Source organism: Pleurotus ostreatus (assembly GCF_014466165.1).
Source record: "Pleurotus ostreatus strain PC9 chromosome Unknown scaffold_10, whole genome shotgun sequence".
In the NCBI taxonomy this organism is placed as follows: Eukaryota; Fungi; Basidiomycota; class Agaricomycetes; order Agaricales; family Pleurotaceae; genus Pleurotus; species Pleurotus ostreatus.
Genome location: NW_023503165.1, coordinates 1,273,197 through 1,289,593, shown reverse-complemented (window position 1 = coordinate 1,289,593; position 16,397 = coordinate 1,273,197). Strand labels below are relative to the sequence as shown.

The window sequence follows — 16,397 nt, the reverse complement described above, 5'->3', positions numbered from 1 at the left end:
GAGGTGGGTGGTTTTGTTCCCCTCTGTACAAAATGAGGAATTGGGCCGCTCAGAGTCCTCAGTTACGTTTCCCCCAGTGGGCATACTGCCCTGCAGGAATCCTGGGCGAAATCAAGCATTCTCCTAAATCCATGTGCAATCTGCGACGCGTGTGGGATGCCGTCGTCCGTGATTACTGCCTTGGTATTAAAGTGCAAAATCCGCGATTCTCATCGACCGTCCTACCTGAACAGATTGCGCAGGTCCCAGAGATGGGTAGCAGAATCGCTGTGACCCTGAGCGTCTTTGCAGCTATCGCAGCCGTATTGGGACAGTAAGTACTTCTCAGCAAGCTTGCAGTATCGATTGATGTCGAGAAATCCAGACGAGATATACCTACAGGACCATTGTCTGGCCTCGCCGCTACGACACCTACAACCCCACCGTCGAAATTGATCGGGAGACTTCCTGCTTTAGGGTATGTTGATGGTCGCAGCGAGTAATACCCAGTTGTTGAGTTCCTCCTGGCAGATGGAACTCTTGGAACGCCTACCGATGTGGTTGGTCTTCAGTATATGTGCATCTGCACTCAGTTAACGGTCTATATGCGCTTTGTAGACATCAATGAGGCTAAGATTATTGCTGCCGCGACCCAGCTCCTTTCACTTGGCCTCAAGGACGTTGGTTATGAATACGTCAACATCGATGTATGCGCCCTCAAACTGACCATCGTGTGTGGCTTAACCGGTGTATTTAGGACTGCTGGGCGGAGATGCAACGTGATCCATTAACAAAGCGTTTAGTCCCCGATTCGAAGAAATTTCCCGATGGCATCAAGAGCGTCGCGGACAAGGTTCACGCGATGGGCCTTAAATTCGGTATTTACAGGTATGCTTTGAACGCTACCTCACCCTATCACTTCTTGATGACTGTATTCAGCGATGCCGGGTTCGCGACGTGCGAGAAGTATCCCGGTTCATTGGGATACGAATCAATCGATGCGGAGACATTCAACGAATGGGGCGTAGACTGTAAGTGTCTTTATCACTTTTTTCGCAGCACATGTCTAACCAAAAGAACAGATCTCAAATATGGTAAGACTCATACAGACCTGCTTAGCAAAGCTAACGTGGCTGCCTAGATAATTGTAATGTTCCAGCGAACTGGACCGACACTAGCACTGTTGTAGGTCTCACCGTATGCTTATGGATGCATGACGTTTGACCCACTATGAACATAGGTACCACCATTTGGTGATTGGTAGTACGTGTTTAGCGTACGGGTCTTTGGTGGCAACTAATAATCGGCGAACATTCAGCCATTCTAATTCAGCTATCCGTTACCGCCAAATGGGGTGGGCCTCGCTCTATTTCCTACGTAGGAACGCTACTGATCTCGATGAACAATTAGACATGCCCTGGCCTCTCAGCCTCGACCTATCGAGTTTGCCATCTGTAGCTGGGGTGAAGGACACGTCTGGGAATGGGGTTCCCGGGTGGTTAGTGGTTTTTCCTTGTTGCACATCCTCCCCAATATTCACTGATGCCATCCAGGGACATTCATGGCGAATGACGAAGGATTCAAGGTGGGGCCTTTGCTCAAGTACTCTTGGAAGGCGTAACCATATATTACACATGCAGGCCGCAATGGAGCTTCGTCAAGTCCTTCATTGAGACGAATGTCGCGCACCTCTCGAAAACAGATTTCTTCGGCCACAACGACATGGACATGATGGAGACTGGGAACGGTGACCTTGACCTCCCTGAGCAGCGGACACACTTCGCTGCATGGGCGTTTCTCAAGAGCCCAATTCTCTTGTAGGTGGCCTATTCTCTGGTGTTTTTCAAGGCCTGATCATGTGAATACGCCCTACAGAGGAACTGATGTAAGTTTAACTCGTTGGGCTGATATGAACACATGTTAACTTTTGCTCCGAAGTTGAGCGCCTTGTCCTCTGAACAAGTCGGCATAATTAAGAACAAGGAGCTCCTCGCGTTTAACCAAGATGCTATAGTTGGAACTCCTGCTCTCCCATTCGTCCCTTATTCAAGCGCACCCACGACTTCGCCTCCCGAATACTACGTAGGGCGCTCATCGAAAGGCGTTCACGTCTTTGTTATCAACATGTCGTCGTATAAACGCACGATGCAGTTCTCCATAGCCAATGTCCCGGAACTTTTGCCGGCCGCAGACTATCGTATCCATGATATGTGGACAGGCGCGGACCATCTCACGACATATACACACAACTCGACGGTTGCGGCGACGCTAGCTGCACATGATACTGCCGCATATCTCATCAATTCTGTACGGCCGTGAGGTCAGGCAGATTGATTCGTTCGTAATGTTTTGTATTTTGTAAGCGCGATACATTCGTTGCTGGGGGAACCACGTTACATAGTGTGTTCCGTTCGTCTCGTGGCGTTCAGTTTCATTCCATTCCTTCTTCGCTTTTGGTGGGAACACACCATTCCCTGTCCTCACTCACACACCTGCGAATTCCCCTTCGCGCCTACACTCTGTTACACGTAGGGTGCGGTCTTTGTCGTGCTTTTCTTCCGTTTCCACAACATAGACTGCGTACGGTGACTATCCTATAATCCTATGCCCGTAATCCATGGTCAATTATCTATATGTATTTCCCCAATGGGAGAGATGAGGTCGTCGGATTTGGGGAATCAGACATTCAGGTGGTTAATTCGATTGGCTAGAGGTAGGTAGGAGGCATCCAGACGGTCCAACCCTCCTCTCTCCAGAATTGGGCACGCTTCGCCGGGGCATTGTGCTCAAGCGTAACCGAAGACGGTCCTGCTACACACTCGTCCTCTGGCTCCCGACATCCAGCGTCCCCACCCCAAGCTTCACCCTCGCTCCTCGCTCCCTCGTCGTTAATGGCGCACGGGTGCTCATATTCCCGCTCGTTGCCGTCGTCACCGTCACCGTCACCGCCATCATCTCTATCCCCACCAGCGCCCTCGTCCTCTTCCTCGTCCTCCCCCTCTGCCTTGTCCTCCAGCACTTCACCAACATCACCATCAACATCACGCCACCCCACATTCTGCCCACCCAACTCATCCTCCTCGTCGCTCGAATCAGAGTATACCCACCCGTCCCCATCACCATTCTCTCCGCCCCCTCCGCCGCCATCGCCCCCTCTTGCGAACCTATACGGTGCACTCGACGCCAAGCTCCCCCGCTCCGATGCGGCGATGCGCGGGGCGGGCGACCAGGTCGGGACGCACGCCACGGCGTACGCGGTGCGCTGCTCCCAGCACAGGTCGCTCCGCTGGTGGCGCTTCGTGCTGTCTATTCTGTGGTTGAGGGATCTGCACGTGGTATTTGCAAAAGCGTAGCCCGGTCAGTATGGGGTAGAGGGAGGGAGAGGAGGGGGAGAGGGGGAGAGACTCACTTCCGTCCGCAGAATTCGCAGATGGCGTACGGGCTCGGGGCGCCGCACGCGGGCGCGTGCCTGTTCTTCGCGTTCTTCGACATCTCGAGATGACAGACGGAGCACACGTATACCTGCACGCCGTATCACCACACGGAAACGTCACCGCAGCCGGGGGAAGCAAGCGATTAAGCTCGAATCAGCATCAGCGTTGGGAGGGAGGGAGGGAGCACTCACGCCGTCGCGGATCTCCGTATATTTGCGGTTGATGCGCGTTCGTGGGGGTTTGGACTTTGCGGTCTTTGGGGCACGGGCACGGGAGGCGCGTGCGCGTGCGCGCTTTGGGAGGGGGGCGATCTCGCGAGGCAGGGGGGTGGCTGCAGGAACGGCGGGAGTGCCTTTGTCGCCGGGTGCATCTGCGCTTTCGTCTCCCTCTACGCAGCTGGTCTCACGGTGGATATCCTCGGGGTTGATGCACACACGCGTATCGTGCGCGTCTGCCCCGGTCTGTGTGATATGGGTGAAGGAAAAGTACTGGGACGGGGGCCCGAGATGGGCGTACTTGCCGGGCTTTGCGACTGGGGGTCGGAAGGTAAAGGGGAAGACGGCCTCCTGCTCGTCCTCCCGATCATATTTGTATTTGTCGACCTGGGGGTAGTCCAATCCATTCTCCTGTACGTCCTCCCAGAGGTACTCCTGGACTTCCCCGGCCTTGCCTTTCCCCTTCCTGTCCCGATCGACGGAGTCCGCGCGTGACTGTGCCCCGGGAATTCCTTGCGGAGAACGCGATGATTTGTTAGCCTTCCCCATCGGAGACAGTGGCTTTGAGGGTGCATCACATACGGGGCCGTCATCGGGCAAAGCTAGGAGTCCCCATCCTATCGGGGATAAGAGTCGATGTCGATTGGCAGCGACGAAACGGAGAGTCGCTTCCATTCGGTGGCAGAATGATACGCGGTGGATGGAGACGTGTGGTGGTACATCGAAGCAGGACGAGTGCTATATATGCAGATGGTGCTGGGAGCGTCGGGGGCTGCTTTGTATCGTTTTCTTGACCAGGGCGTAGGTATACTGTGGGTCATAGCGTGAGGGTGTGTGCAGCCGGAGAGGCGTTGACCACGTGGCGTGTGCACAGCGATCATGATAATTTAATCTCTCATCTTGGTAGTAGATGATCGATGGATCGATGATAATGGCATGGACGCACCGTATGACAAGAGTAACGTGGACCTCCGCCGGGCCCGCTTGACGTATACATGTACTCGAAAGGCGCGAGCATGAGGATATGGATTATCAAGTGCGTGGCAAACTATATCATGATGTCGGTCGAAGCTGGATGGCGTTCTCGTAGATGAAGTTGCCGACGAACAGCAGCGTGCGTTGGCAGCCTTAAGTGTTGGGACCAACCACTGGGGGGACTAGGCTCGAGTTGAAACATCGATGATCATATATAAACATAAATCTACGACGACATCGTAGTTCGAACTAGTACATACGCGATATAATTGTTCTTACAATCCAAGTTTACAATGATACAACGTCCGGAATAAGGTACTTATAGAGTATACGGGAACCAAAACTTGACCGAGTTCGTACGGTTACAGAATACATTATACATCACCCTCGGAATGGGCGCCAAGTGTGTTGGCATCAAATGAAGGCGGGAGAGAGTGAGCTGGTAGAGACCAAACCAGGGATCAAAGGCACGATTTGATGGTCTATCACACCCTCTGCTTGAGTCCCCCCTCCGTCGTCTTTCGTTGTCTTAGATTCCGCAGAACCAAATTTCAGAATACAAGCATAAAGGAAAGACGGACTCTTCCCTTCAGGCCAGCCGCTTTCCAGGCGGCTTGGCGGCACCCGTACTCCGAGCCCCACCGCTCGAATCCGACTTCGGAGAACCATTATTCTCCTTCCTTTTCAGCTCCCAGTAATTCCGGATCCTCTCTCTGTATCGAACTCGACGTTGCTGCCTCAGGACCTCGATCTCCCTATTGGCATCTGCGAGCCACTGCCTGAGACCACAGGCATCCCGGTTGGCATCAGAGAGCTTGGAACCAAGGTCCTCAATCTGCTGACTCTGATGTTGGAGTGATTGTCGCAAGCGTTGCATTTCTCTCCCATCTTGGGTGGCTTGCCATTTGTAATTCTTGAGATCCAACTTCAACAGTGAGATTTCCTTTGTAAGCACACTTCTTGATATGACTGGACTTGAATTATTGTCAAAAACACGGTACCGTGTCAAGGGAGTAAGCGCACGAACCAAAATCATTGAACGAATATTCTCCTCTTCCTTCCCTAGGTGTAGATTCTTGGTACCTAGTAAGTATAGCGTGTAAGCGTTGATTGCGAGCTTACACAGAGCAGTAGCTCCGCTGCGTCGTATGCCCGTAACGATAACCCGGTGCAACTTCGTGGATCTTCTTCGTGATGACAGGTGATCATGAAGAGTATAGAGAACTTTAAGAACATTGATGGCAGTAGAAGTGAAAGAGGTGTAAGTGTTACTATTCTACATCGTCGTGTGCCCTCCGGCCTTTGTGCTTTGTGCGGCAGACTGGCCGTCAATCATATTTGTCGTCGTGAAAGAGCAATCAATAGTTCCGCAAGTTGCAAAAGTGACATACGACGCAACCACCACGAGCTACGGCGACGCACAAGAACGATTTGACCAACATACATAGGCGAGCATCCTCCTCATCAACTCTTGATAAGTTCCAAGGCGGCCTCGGTACCGGTGACACGTTCCAAGCGGAACCAATCGTACTTGTTGTAAAGGACACGGCACGTCACATCTGAGGCTTCCACGCCGTCATCGAGGAAGGGGTAAGACAGGAGTTCAGTAAAATATTGAGGGTGATCAGGCGGCCCATAGAATATGAGATTACGAATGCCTCGAATCTTATAGCTAGAGTATGATCAGCCGATGACATAGGCGCCGGAAACGTGGAGACATACCGGCGGTAATAATGAAAACGTTCGCTAATGAGCAAGAAGGCCGACTTTCCCGAGAAAAAGGCTTGACGAGCACGCGAAATATCTGCATTTGAAGAGTACCTGGTCGATGATTTGAGTATCAGTATCAAGCACAAGGGCGACCCGTCAGGGCGTCGGGGGACCGCTTACTCTGAGAGAACGCTGAATGTCACACCGGCATTCTTTCTGAAGTAATTGTGGACCCGAATAAAATCGAACGACGAGGGGATGAAGATGACGGTATTCGCGCTCTGGACAGCAGACTTGAGCACCGTGGGAAGGAGCTGGGAAGAAGTGAGTAACCCCACTTAATATCCAAGACCGTAAAACATACTTGAGTCGTAAAATAGTTGAATCGCCTATCGCTCTCTTCCTTCGGGTTTGGGCAGTCGAAATGAATAAAATTCTAGAGTACTCGTTAAGAAAACATATAACCCGTGTCGATAATACAAATATACCTGATCGATGCCATCTGGTATTGCAATGGGCAAATACCGCGTCTCGACTCTGAGTCGGCCGGAAACGTTTTTCAAGCTAGAGTTGTATAGAAACCGGGTTTCTGGTGTTTCGAACGCAGACATGAGGATGGTCTGTCGCAGGTAAGCAGCACTAAGGTATTGGGTATTGGGCGAAAGAACGTTTGCTGGGAGAGAAACACTCACTGTCCATCAAGATACCATGGCTTTACACGAGAGAAGTCTGTATCGTGCGATTCTTTTGGAAGTTTGTTGAGTCGAGAAAATATGAACTACTGAAAGTGAGATCATGACCGCGGCAAAGATATTCAACGGACCTGGATATGATCCCAATTTTGCATCATCAGACTATCCATCTGATCGACAACTACCATTTCGATAGACGATAAGAAATCGTCTTTCCTAGTGACGTTCGCGTGAGCTTAAGTTCCCGGGCTACGGCAAAGATGGCTTACTCTTCTTTCTCTATCGAAATTCTCAAGGCGAGGGGACTGGCAATTATTATGTCGCTGCCGTAGAACTCGGAAAACATTTTGACACTTTTCCTTGTTAATTTGATTCCAATTCTGAAGTTATCGTCAACGTTGCCTTCGAAGGTTTCGACATGGTCTTGAGGGTAGGTTCCAGGCTCAGCTGAAGCGATTTTATCTATAGCACCTGGTGGCAACCCATATTCAGAGAGGAACCGCGCTTGATTCTCGATTTGGAAGGAAGGAGGTGGTGTATGGGAGGTGATAGCGTGGAACCAGCGAACTGCTGAAGAACGAAAAGGGACGAGTAGCAGGACAGAAGGACGAGTGAATCCTTGGTCTTGGACATCTTCAGGTGCGTCTAATTTTGATTTTGCGGCGTGAGCCAGACGTTCGTTATTTTTCAGTACTCGCCGCCGTTTTCTATTATTCGTCAATTAGCCGTTAAACACTGGGAGTAACGTTGATTGTACTTGGTAACATGGTTGATGGCGTGCAGAGATATCGCTTCCCTGCCACTTTTATAGAATTCCGAAGGAGACGACGTCAAGTACAGATCTCGGTGTGTTGCCAAAGCAGACAGTAGATCGTTTTGGTATTCGGTGTGCTCTTGGAATAATATCAGACGCCTGCGAGACAAATAAAAAAGCTACGGTCGGTACCTTTGGGCTGCTGAGCCTGACGGGATTGAAACGGTGTAGCTAGTCTCTCCAAGATCTACATATTGAAGCTTTATGAGCGCAAGTCATGATAGTATGCTTGCGCTTACATTCGTCCCGTTCAAGACTAGATTTTGTGACCCCTCGGGCACTGACAAGATCGCTGATCCTATCCTCCCCAGTTTCGTCTGTGAATCTGACCATAGGCATTCATCAACAGAAGCCCTTGACTTAGCTGTCAGGTCAACAGGCTTCACTCCAAAGTGAGCCTCGTAGAGGTCTTTGGGATCTTTGGAACGTCGCATATGTGAGTCTGGATGAAATGTAATAGTTCTCTTGCTAACCTTCGGAATCCATGTTATCCATCTGTTCCGCCTCTTCATCCTCCTCCTCTGCACCGTTTTCATTCTCCTGTACTGCATCTTTTTCTGACTTATCAGCCAAATCCGAATCCTCAGAGATCGCAGCGTTATTTTCCTTCCCAACGTCGTCGAACTGTATGGACTTGCGTTTGTTTAACTTCTCGCCAACTAGGAGCTCATCTTCGTACGTCCGCTTTCGTTTCCCGGCTTTTGTTGCGGACACATTCAGTAACGTCAGAAGTCTTGTCGTTATCGTATTTCCGTCGTCCATGTCGTCGGCAGAGAAATGTTTAAATTTTGTGATGTGGGCCGTTCGGACCGGGACCTGTGATCGTGGGTCTAAGTCACGTGTGCGTGTCGCGATTTGGACGCGTCCCAATGTCAAGTCGCTGACACTGAGCGTGTCACCATACTAGTGTCCTCGCCGTTATGCCGACTCGTGAGCCCATACAATCAACACCTAGCGATACACTGGGTGAAGGTATACTGGGCTCTCAAATGTGCTTCTATTCATAAATTTATCCAGATGTCTAAAGTTTGACCAGTATAGTGCTCCTGGAACAGATCCCACAGCCATCCCACAGTTCGGCACTATATAAAGACCATCTACTCATTCCTGACTACCGCTGTGACCAAGGTCGAAGAGGCTCCGAGGAAGCATGTGAACCCAAAATATGGAAGCGCCGTGGAAGGCCCAATGATTAATAGGTGCTACATTCTTCTCTAGCGATTTCTACAGTGGCTGATGATACGTTCTTCCACTCTAGATAGAGGCACCGCTTATATTGCGTCGATGAACCCGAAGGAGGGTGCTATAATACCACAATGGTTTAGTGGCATCCAGCTTGGCAGTGTAGTTGCGTCCACTGTATGAAGCGTCTCGTCCGTTTAGACTTCCACAACGAGGGAACATTGGCAGGCAATCATATCCTCCGGGACGGCTGCCGTACTGCACGGGGAAGGTCCATTTAGTGGATACTGTGGTGTCGTACAATCGATTTGCCCACTTTATGCAGTAGCTAACCGGAAATCAAGGTGGGACTTTAGCTTTCACACAAGGTGGATTGACTACTAACTGATGAAAATAGCAACCTAGGAAGTTCGATCAGTGTGAAGGCACAGAAAGAGCGCAGCTGTATGTTTCTGCATCGCCATTGCATAGTTGGCTACCGCCCGGCTGATCGCACAGTATAGTGGGTGCGCGGATCGGATGGATAATGGATAAAATCCAACTCCACATGGAAGCCCACTGTCTCTTCATGACTACCTGGCTGCCCACAAAGGTTTCGATAGCTGTTAAAACGTTCATGTCTTATCTTCTACATCACAGCATGGCACACACAAGGCAAGGTTATTCTGAACATCCGGTTGACGAGCCGTGTATGTAAGTAGCTTCTGTTGATGACCTGGCATCGTTTCTGAAGCCGCCAACTCTTGACAGCTCTAATCCTTGGGCGTTGGATCTGCCGTACATAAACCACGGGCATTACTGGCATGGCCCCACGAGCCCCCCTGGTGTAGTCGAGACATCGGTTTGCAGTCTGTCGATCTGCCAAAAGCCCGCCGTTTTCTCGACCGAACGTCGCGGCCGATGTTAGTAGGGTCCGAGCAGAGGCTCACAGTAGGAGCAAGTCCTGTCAAGGAGAGTGTGGTAATTGGGTCAATATATCTCACAACTCGCACTCACCTAAGTACGTGAGTGATATTTCACTTCATGGGCTAAGAGAAATTGATACCCTATTTCAGCTACTAAGAGCGACTGAGCTCCAAATAGACGATCATTTCACATGGACATGACAACAGCGTCACGCAACCATATATAAATGGGATGGATATTCGAACTGTTCCATTCCTCCTCCTCTCGTACCCCCGCCACTTCCCAACGTCGACGACGCGTACTGCGATGGAAGTCTATATTTCCGACGAGCGCGAGCTTAGCAAAGAGCGCGTCTACATCCCGCCCCACGTGATGAATCCGCAGCACAGGTTTCCGGGGCATCGAGTCATCTCTTCCCCCGCGTTTGGCGCTAGTGTCGCGCTGGCTCTCTCGCAGTCCCACCACCGCCCTCATCCCACATAGCCTTGGATTCTGCACCGACCCCGATGGTGAAGGCCTATGCCCATTGCCGACGCTTAGATGGCGTAGATTATACCGGTGTCAAGTCAAGAGAGGTACCGCCCGAGATATGGGAGAAGATCGCAAACTTCATCCCACGGGACGAGCTCCTCAAGCTGTACACCGTCAACTCTGCCTTCTTAAACGTTGTGCTAAACTTGAAGTACAAACGCGTCGATCTTTCCAATGAACCCGATCGACCTCAGGCTGAGCTGCGCCGCAAATTGGATCGACTAAGGTATGTGACTTTGGCTTTACTCTTCGTCTTTTAGGTTCCCGACAGGTTGACACTGTTGCCACTCGATAGAAACCAATTCGTTGCTGGTCGTATTCGTTCGCTCTATATTCGCCCTTGGCGAATTGATGAAGAGCAGGCTGTGCCAACGTCATTGCGATCACGGGTTAAACTTGGGCTGAAGAGTCTCGTCGATCCCGAATTCCCTGAATTCTACGAAAAGGAACAGTTGAAGAAGCGCATATTCGACGACGTGAATGTCGTGCTAGACGCAGTCGCTGCTTGCAAACACGGAATCACCGAGTACTCGATTGACTGGGATGAACAGCCTCGGTACCATGCTGCCTTGTTCTCCCATTTCCTCTCCCCCCTTCTGGACTTAGCCCACAACCTACAGAAACTTCATCTGAAAGTTCCTGTGGACAGTTTTAGGGCACTTTTTCCTATCGGGCGCAAGTTCGAGTTCCCGGAACTACGCCGACTCCAGGAGCTCACCCTTACTCTCTCCACCGGTACGCTACCGAAAGCGGAAATAGACTACCATCTCGACACATTGGTCGTCTTTATCCACAATGTGTTCAGAACGCTCAAATCACTCTCTATCGCTACCACGAGCTCGTCTGAATACGTGGACCTCACCCATTTCTTCGAGACCCTGGAAGGCGAGTCCTACCTGCACCATTTCTCGCTCTCTATCCCTTCCGGTAACTACCACTTGTCGAATCCTCTTGCCCTGGGGAGATTCTTGCGCAGACACAGGAACACACTGCGATCCTTGGCATTGCGCTCTCCAATTGCCGACATCACCCAGCGGACCCCCGCTCAATGGCCTGTCGAGGCTATCAAAGGCGTCAAGTTCCCTGAGCTCATGACCTTGCATCTGGCACTGGGAGGGAACTCGGAGCGCCTCGACGATGTTATCCACGTTCTCTACAGTTGCCCCACGACTCTCCATACCTTGCTCTTAGAAAACAGGGTCCTGCCCAGTCAGGACGTCGAATATCTTATTTCCGCTCTTGACCACCCTGCACCTGGTGGCGGAGTAAAGCGGTTGAGAGTCACGGTCAAAACGTTGAACGATACATTCCTTGACGCTCTTTTCCATCGACTACCACAACTTGAAGATGTGGAAATTGTCTTCAAGCGCTTGGCCGGTCAACCGGGGGACCCTTTTGTAAGCGGCCATAAGAATATCTACGTCTTTCTTTGTAGCTGACCAGCCTCAGAGTGATTTGTTACAGCATTTGAAAGGGAGAATATATGTCGCTTCTCAAGTAAAGCGCCTACAGCTGGAGGTTGTTCAATCCCCAGTCCCTGTCCTCCTGCCTAACTTCGCAAAGAACCTGCTGTACGCTGCGTTTTATAGCTCTCTCCCTCTTCTAAAGGACTTCGTGTCCCACACGCTCCCTTAGTTCCGTTGTCTGTGTGTTTCATTATATCCTCTCTGTTCCTCCATCGCATTGTACCAGTATTACATGATTGCTGTATATCCCTTGTCTACGCTATGTTGTCACCACCAGCCTCTTCTTTTACGTGTTTCGCTATCCACTTCCTATGTTAATCCCGCAATGTTCATGCGATTGTATAATATAATCAGTCGTAAGGTTGATCTTCCCCTGATTATGGTCACATAGCGTCGCCGAGGCACAATTTCCACCTTGCCGACACCGACCAGATATCCAAGGCTTAGGAATGCGGACGTGTATGCCATCTCTACCGCTAGAAGTTTTAGACCTGATCCTGATAGAGCTCGAATGGCTGGATATACTGAGATTGCGCATGGTAAGCCCTGGACGCCTGGACTATGAAGGTTGCTATAAGAAACACTAATCCGTGGATTAGACATGCAAAGCGCTAGGCACAGCCTCTTGGTCTCGAGTAATATGGGCGAGCCAATGCGAGAAAGTCTCTGCGAAGTACGATGTCCCCCTGGAGTTTGGCACCGATGCCACATCTTCTGCCGAAGAAGTGGAGAGCGAGCTGTTAGATTGGATGCGTTCCGAAAGAGGGTGGATGTCCTCTAAGCCTCCCGCAAGACGTGTTTATGGCACATACGATGGCGCGTGCGTGCAGCTCGTTGAAGGGGGCAGATGGCTGCTATGCTTCACCTCCGGTAGTTCCACCATCGCGCATGACCTCGACTCCCTGGATGGTAGAAGGTACATCTCAATCCCCCCAGATAAACGATCGCACAAAAGAATCGCAGGTTCTGCCATCCACTATGTCCGACGACGACCTAACCCTGAATTCTACCTCGCTGTAACTTACCAAAATCGTGAGTAATGATCGCGGCGTGTAGATCAAGCGAACACTTCACTGTGTGATACCTTTGTAGAGAACGAATTCGCAAGGATATTTATCTACAGAACCATCGTAGTAGGGGGGGAGTGGCCGCCTCGCCGTTACGCATTTGACATCGTTCAACACACTTTGTGCTTCCTGGAGCCATCTGACGATTTCTGCGACTGCAAGAAAAAGACTTCTATCTCGACGTATACGATTGGCACAACTCCATGACCCTATGCCATCGTAAAGCTTCGCTCAATAACGACGATCCAGTACGTTGCACCCGTAACTTCACGTTCTCCTCCACTGACATTGCTTTGTGACAGTATTCTGCTCACTTACTGCTTCGCAACAGGTTGTTGGCTTTGTTCAAAGACACGGTTCAGGTTCTAGGGATACCTGCCATGCAGTTTATATCTGGACCGGCGTCATTCGGGCAACACGCTCCCATCCTCCACTCGGTCACCCTGTGGGGTACACTGCTGCCTGGAATTTCCCCATCCTCGACCTATGTGGCACCGGACACCGACGTAATACTGTATTTTACAACCACCGAAGGGGTTTTCAAGCTCCTCATCTCAGCGGACGACGGGCATATTCCTCACGCTTCGCGATTAGTTTCTTTCAGCAAAAGCTGGAGTACCGTCGCCCCGCATCGTTGCCTCGTCTGGACGACCCGTAGAGAAAGCATAGGGATGGCCCTTCACCCTGTCCCGGGAGAAAACCAATGTTCTCCGCAGCCCTGGGAGGTATGCGACGCGCACAAAGTTCGCGATGCTTTCCTCGACGATTGGTCCGCACAATCGGTCGAAATCACTACGAGCTCAGTCATTATGGTGACAGACTTCAAATTAGTTGTATAGTGCTTATGAACAAGGCTGTAGTTTGCACGACCCTCTGTGCGTTGAAAGGTTACGTCCAGACTTCTGCCGGCGTCCAAGGGTACACGTGTACTGATAATAACTCCTCTCACCGCCCTTATTCATTCTCTCTCTCTCGCCCTCGATGATATATCCGATGTTACCGCATCAATGCCGTATCGCGTGCACTCGCCTCCGAATCAGACCTGAGTCTCTCTGACTCAATTGCATGACGACTAGCCAATTACTTCAATGATTCAACCACAGTCGTGGAACTTGCTACCAACCAGCCGAAATTACGAGTTAATGGCCGGCCTGCGATGTGGGGACATACCCCATCTCATGAGTCTGGTCCATTGATAGCTGAGTAGTATATAGATCAGACAGTATCCATATCTTGATTACCCCCCTCCGCTTTCACCGCACGCCTCCAGATGAATCATTCGGTCCTTGTTGTAGGTGATACAATAAGTATGGCGGTGACTCTCATACCCAATATTCCCTAGGTCGGCGCAGGTCCTACAGGGCTTGTTCTAGCTATCTCTCTAGCGCTGAATGGTATCAACGTTCGAGTCATAGAAAAGGACCCCGTCTGCAAGGTTGGCCAGCGAGGCGCGGGGATTCACGCAAGTACCTATATCTCGAGAAACGTGTGGGTTGCGAATGACATACCGTATGAAGCCTCGTAGCTTGGAAATGCACCACTTCCTCGGCACAGCGTCGGACATCCTGTCGTCCGCCTCGCAGGTTCCCCAGATGGTGGCCTATGCCATAGGCAGTACTGCTCCGATCAAGACCATAAACGTGCTCAGCGACGCAGCAGAACCGTCAGACGCATTTCCTACGGTGCTTACATATCTGCCTGGAGCGATTCACGCTGATTGTGCCTCTATAGACTCGGGCAGTGTTACTTGGCCAGGACAAGCAAGTAGAAATCCTTACAGCCCATCTTCAGAAATTAGGTGGCCGGGTGGAACGCGGCGTAGAGCTAGTTTCCTTCGAGCAGTCCTCCGACAATGTCATTGCTATATTGAGGAGACACCCTGAGGGCGAAGAAACTACTGAAGAAACGACTACGTTTGACTACCTGGTTGGGGCAGATGGTGCTCATAGTCAGACTCGCAAACAACTTGGCCTCAGCTTCCTAGGAGAGACGAGAAAGGCTCAACAAATGATCATTGGTGACATCTACATTCGCGGCTCTTTGTCTCAAAATGTTTGTCCTTTTCAAAATCTCCCACTCTGCCCGTCGCTCACCCGAGTTGGATGTAGGCTCTTCACGTGTGGGGTGATATGTCTTCTTCCTTGTTTGTCGCTCCTCTCCTCTCTCCTCCCCCCGCAGCATAAACTCAGTACACGATGCAGCCTTTCCCTTCGCCCTGTCGGCGAGATCCCAGGGCTCTTCTTTCTGTTTACCCCTGCCTACGAAGAGAACGTCCGCCTTATGTCTGACCACGAAGAGCTTGTCGGCTACTTAAGAAAGATGACTGGCTTGCCAGATTTAGACTGCGACAAGTCTACTTTGCTAACCACGTATACGTGAGTCGGTACTATATGTTATTTACCTAGCAACTTAAAACATATTGGTTCCCCAGTCCCAACATTCGTATGGTCGATTCGTTCCGGAAAGGCAGAGTCTTCATAGCAGGAGGTGCGTACGCTGAAGCATCGCGCACAGAACCACAGCTAATACACTCACAGATGCAGCCCATGTCCACAGCCCGGCTGGCGGCCAGGTCAGTTGTCATATTCTACTTGTTAGAGTTTTCTTTCATGAACAGAGGGGCTTTAGGGGTCAAATTCAGGAGCCCAAGACGCCGTGAGCAACCTCCAGTGACAATAGGTAGTCATTATCTTATCCTTCACAGTTCAATCTAGGTTGGAAACTTGCCCTTGTTGCCAAAGGCCTCGCAAAACCCAGATTTCTCGACTCTTATGACGCCGAACGGCTTCCCGTCATCGCGGAAATGCTCCAGCTCACCTCGGCGCTCCACGATAAGACATACGAAGGCGGCCCCAACGAGAGGGTTTGGAATAGAGGTAGTCACTTGGACCAGCTTGGCGTCAATTACCGTGGCACTCCGTTTGTCCTGGACGAGATCGAGGGCAGACCGCCGAGCACCAGCAACTGCTATGATTCAAGACCAAGTGGTGTATTGATGGCGGGCGATCGTGCGCCCGACGCCTCGTCGCTTGTTTCCATTCGGGGCGCACTCACCAGCGATCGACTATTCGATTTATTCAGCGCAACTCGGCACACCATCCTCGTCTTTACCGGACAGCAGGGTAACACTGAAGCGTCGCTAGTCGTACAGTTGCTCAAGGCTTACCCGCCGGGCCTCTTTATGTCGGTCGAAGTCTTGCCATCAGACTCGTCCACTAGCCCGGATGTTGGGCTTGATCTCGTCATTCAAGATGAGCTGGGGAATGCACATCGAGCGTACGGAGTCCCCGGTGCCGGTACTGTTATTGTAGCTGTACGCCCGGATGGCGTAGTTGGCGCGATGGTTGCTGACTCTAATGGTTTACGCCGATACCTTGACCTCGCTGGCTTCTAATGTCTGCCTTTGTGTACCTTACGGCTCCCATC

The 16,397-nt window shown here is 51.1% G+C and overlaps 7 protein-coding genes across 7 annotated transcripts; 3 read left to right on the top strand and 4 right to left on the bottom strand.

The window, feature by feature from the left end:
- Window positions 1-32: 32 nt before the first annotated feature.
- Window positions 33-2,298, top strand: PC9H_002187 (uncharacterized protein; the record flags this gene model as incomplete). Its single annotated transcript, XM_036771829.1, has 14 exons — window positions 33-313; window positions 365-457; window positions 511-539; window positions 598-686; window positions 737-867; window positions 919-1,010; window positions 1,062-1,073; window positions 1,121-1,168; window positions 1,255-1,333; window positions 1,390-1,477; window positions 1,533-1,564; window positions 1,620-1,796; window positions 1,855-1,864; window positions 1,918-2,298. 14 exons carry the CDS (start codon window positions 33-35, stop codon window positions 2,296-2,298), a joined length of 1,542 nt encoding a protein of 513 aa, XP_036626450.1.
- A 388-nt stretch (window positions 2,299-2,686) lies between these two features.
- On the bottom strand, window positions 2,687-3,471 carry PC9H_002186 (uncharacterized protein; the record flags this gene model as incomplete). The annotated part of the gene is made up of 2 exons (XM_036771828.1): window positions 2,687-3,305; window positions 3,389-3,471. 2 exons carry the CDS (start codon window positions 3,469-3,471, stop codon window positions 2,687-2,689), a joined length of 702 nt encoding a protein of 233 aa, XP_036626449.1.
- A 58-nt stretch (window positions 3,472-3,529) lies between these two features.
- On the bottom strand, window positions 3,530-4,303 carry PC9H_002185 (uncharacterized protein; the record flags this gene model as incomplete). The annotated part of the gene is made up of 1 exon (XM_036771827.1): window positions 3,530-4,303. The coding sequence occupies one exon, from the start codon at window positions 4,301-4,303 to the stop codon at window positions 3,530-3,532; it is 774 nt and encodes a 257-aa protein (XP_036626448.1).
- Window positions 4,304-5,192: 889 nt separating this feature from the next.
- On the bottom strand, window positions 5,193-5,839 carry PC9H_002184 (uncharacterized protein; the record flags this gene model as incomplete). Its single annotated transcript, XM_036771826.1, has 3 exons — window positions 5,193-5,572; window positions 5,627-5,678; window positions 5,726-5,839. The coding sequence occupies 3 exons, from the start codon at window positions 5,837-5,839 to the stop codon at window positions 5,193-5,195; spliced, it is 546 nt and encodes a 181-aa protein (XP_036626447.1).
- Window positions 5,840-6,067: 228 nt separating this feature from the next.
- UTP25 (rRNA-binding ribosome biosynthesis protein utp25) lies at window positions 6,068-8,581 on the bottom strand (the record flags this gene model as incomplete). The annotated part of the gene is made up of 12 exons (XM_036771825.1): window positions 6,068-6,275; window positions 6,326-6,424; window positions 6,494-6,627; window positions 6,678-6,749; window positions 6,802-6,952; window positions 7,006-7,091; window positions 7,137-7,221; window positions 7,275-7,712; window positions 7,763-7,898; window positions 7,952-8,006; window positions 8,059-8,237; window positions 8,293-8,581. 12 exons carry the CDS (start codon window positions 8,579-8,581, stop codon window positions 6,068-6,070), a joined length of 1,932 nt encoding a protein of 643 aa, XP_036626446.1.
- Window positions 8,582-10,413: 1,832 nt separating this feature from the next.
- On the top strand, window positions 10,414-12,073 carry PC9H_002182 (uncharacterized protein; the record flags this gene model as incomplete). Its single annotated transcript, XM_036771824.1, has 3 exons — window positions 10,414-10,664; window positions 10,734-11,835; window positions 11,888-12,073. 3 exons carry the CDS (start codon window positions 10,414-10,416, stop codon window positions 12,071-12,073), a joined length of 1,539 nt encoding a protein of 512 aa, XP_036626445.1.
- Window positions 12,074-12,353: 280 nt separating this feature from the next.
- PC9H_002181 (uncharacterized protein) lies at window positions 12,354-16,365 on the top strand (the record flags this gene model as incomplete). The annotated part of the gene is made up of 13 exons (XM_036771823.1): window positions 12,354-12,443; window positions 12,504-12,936; window positions 13,134-13,219; window positions 13,274-13,696; window positions 14,314-14,406; window positions 14,489-14,653; window positions 14,703-15,023; window positions 15,080-15,114; window positions 15,173-15,346; window positions 15,403-15,458; window positions 15,509-15,543; window positions 15,600-15,626; window positions 15,676-16,365. 13 exons carry the CDS (start codon window positions 12,354-12,356, stop codon window positions 16,363-16,365), a joined length of 2,628 nt encoding a protein of 875 aa, XP_036626444.1.
- Window positions 16,366-16,397: the final 32 nt, after the last annotated feature.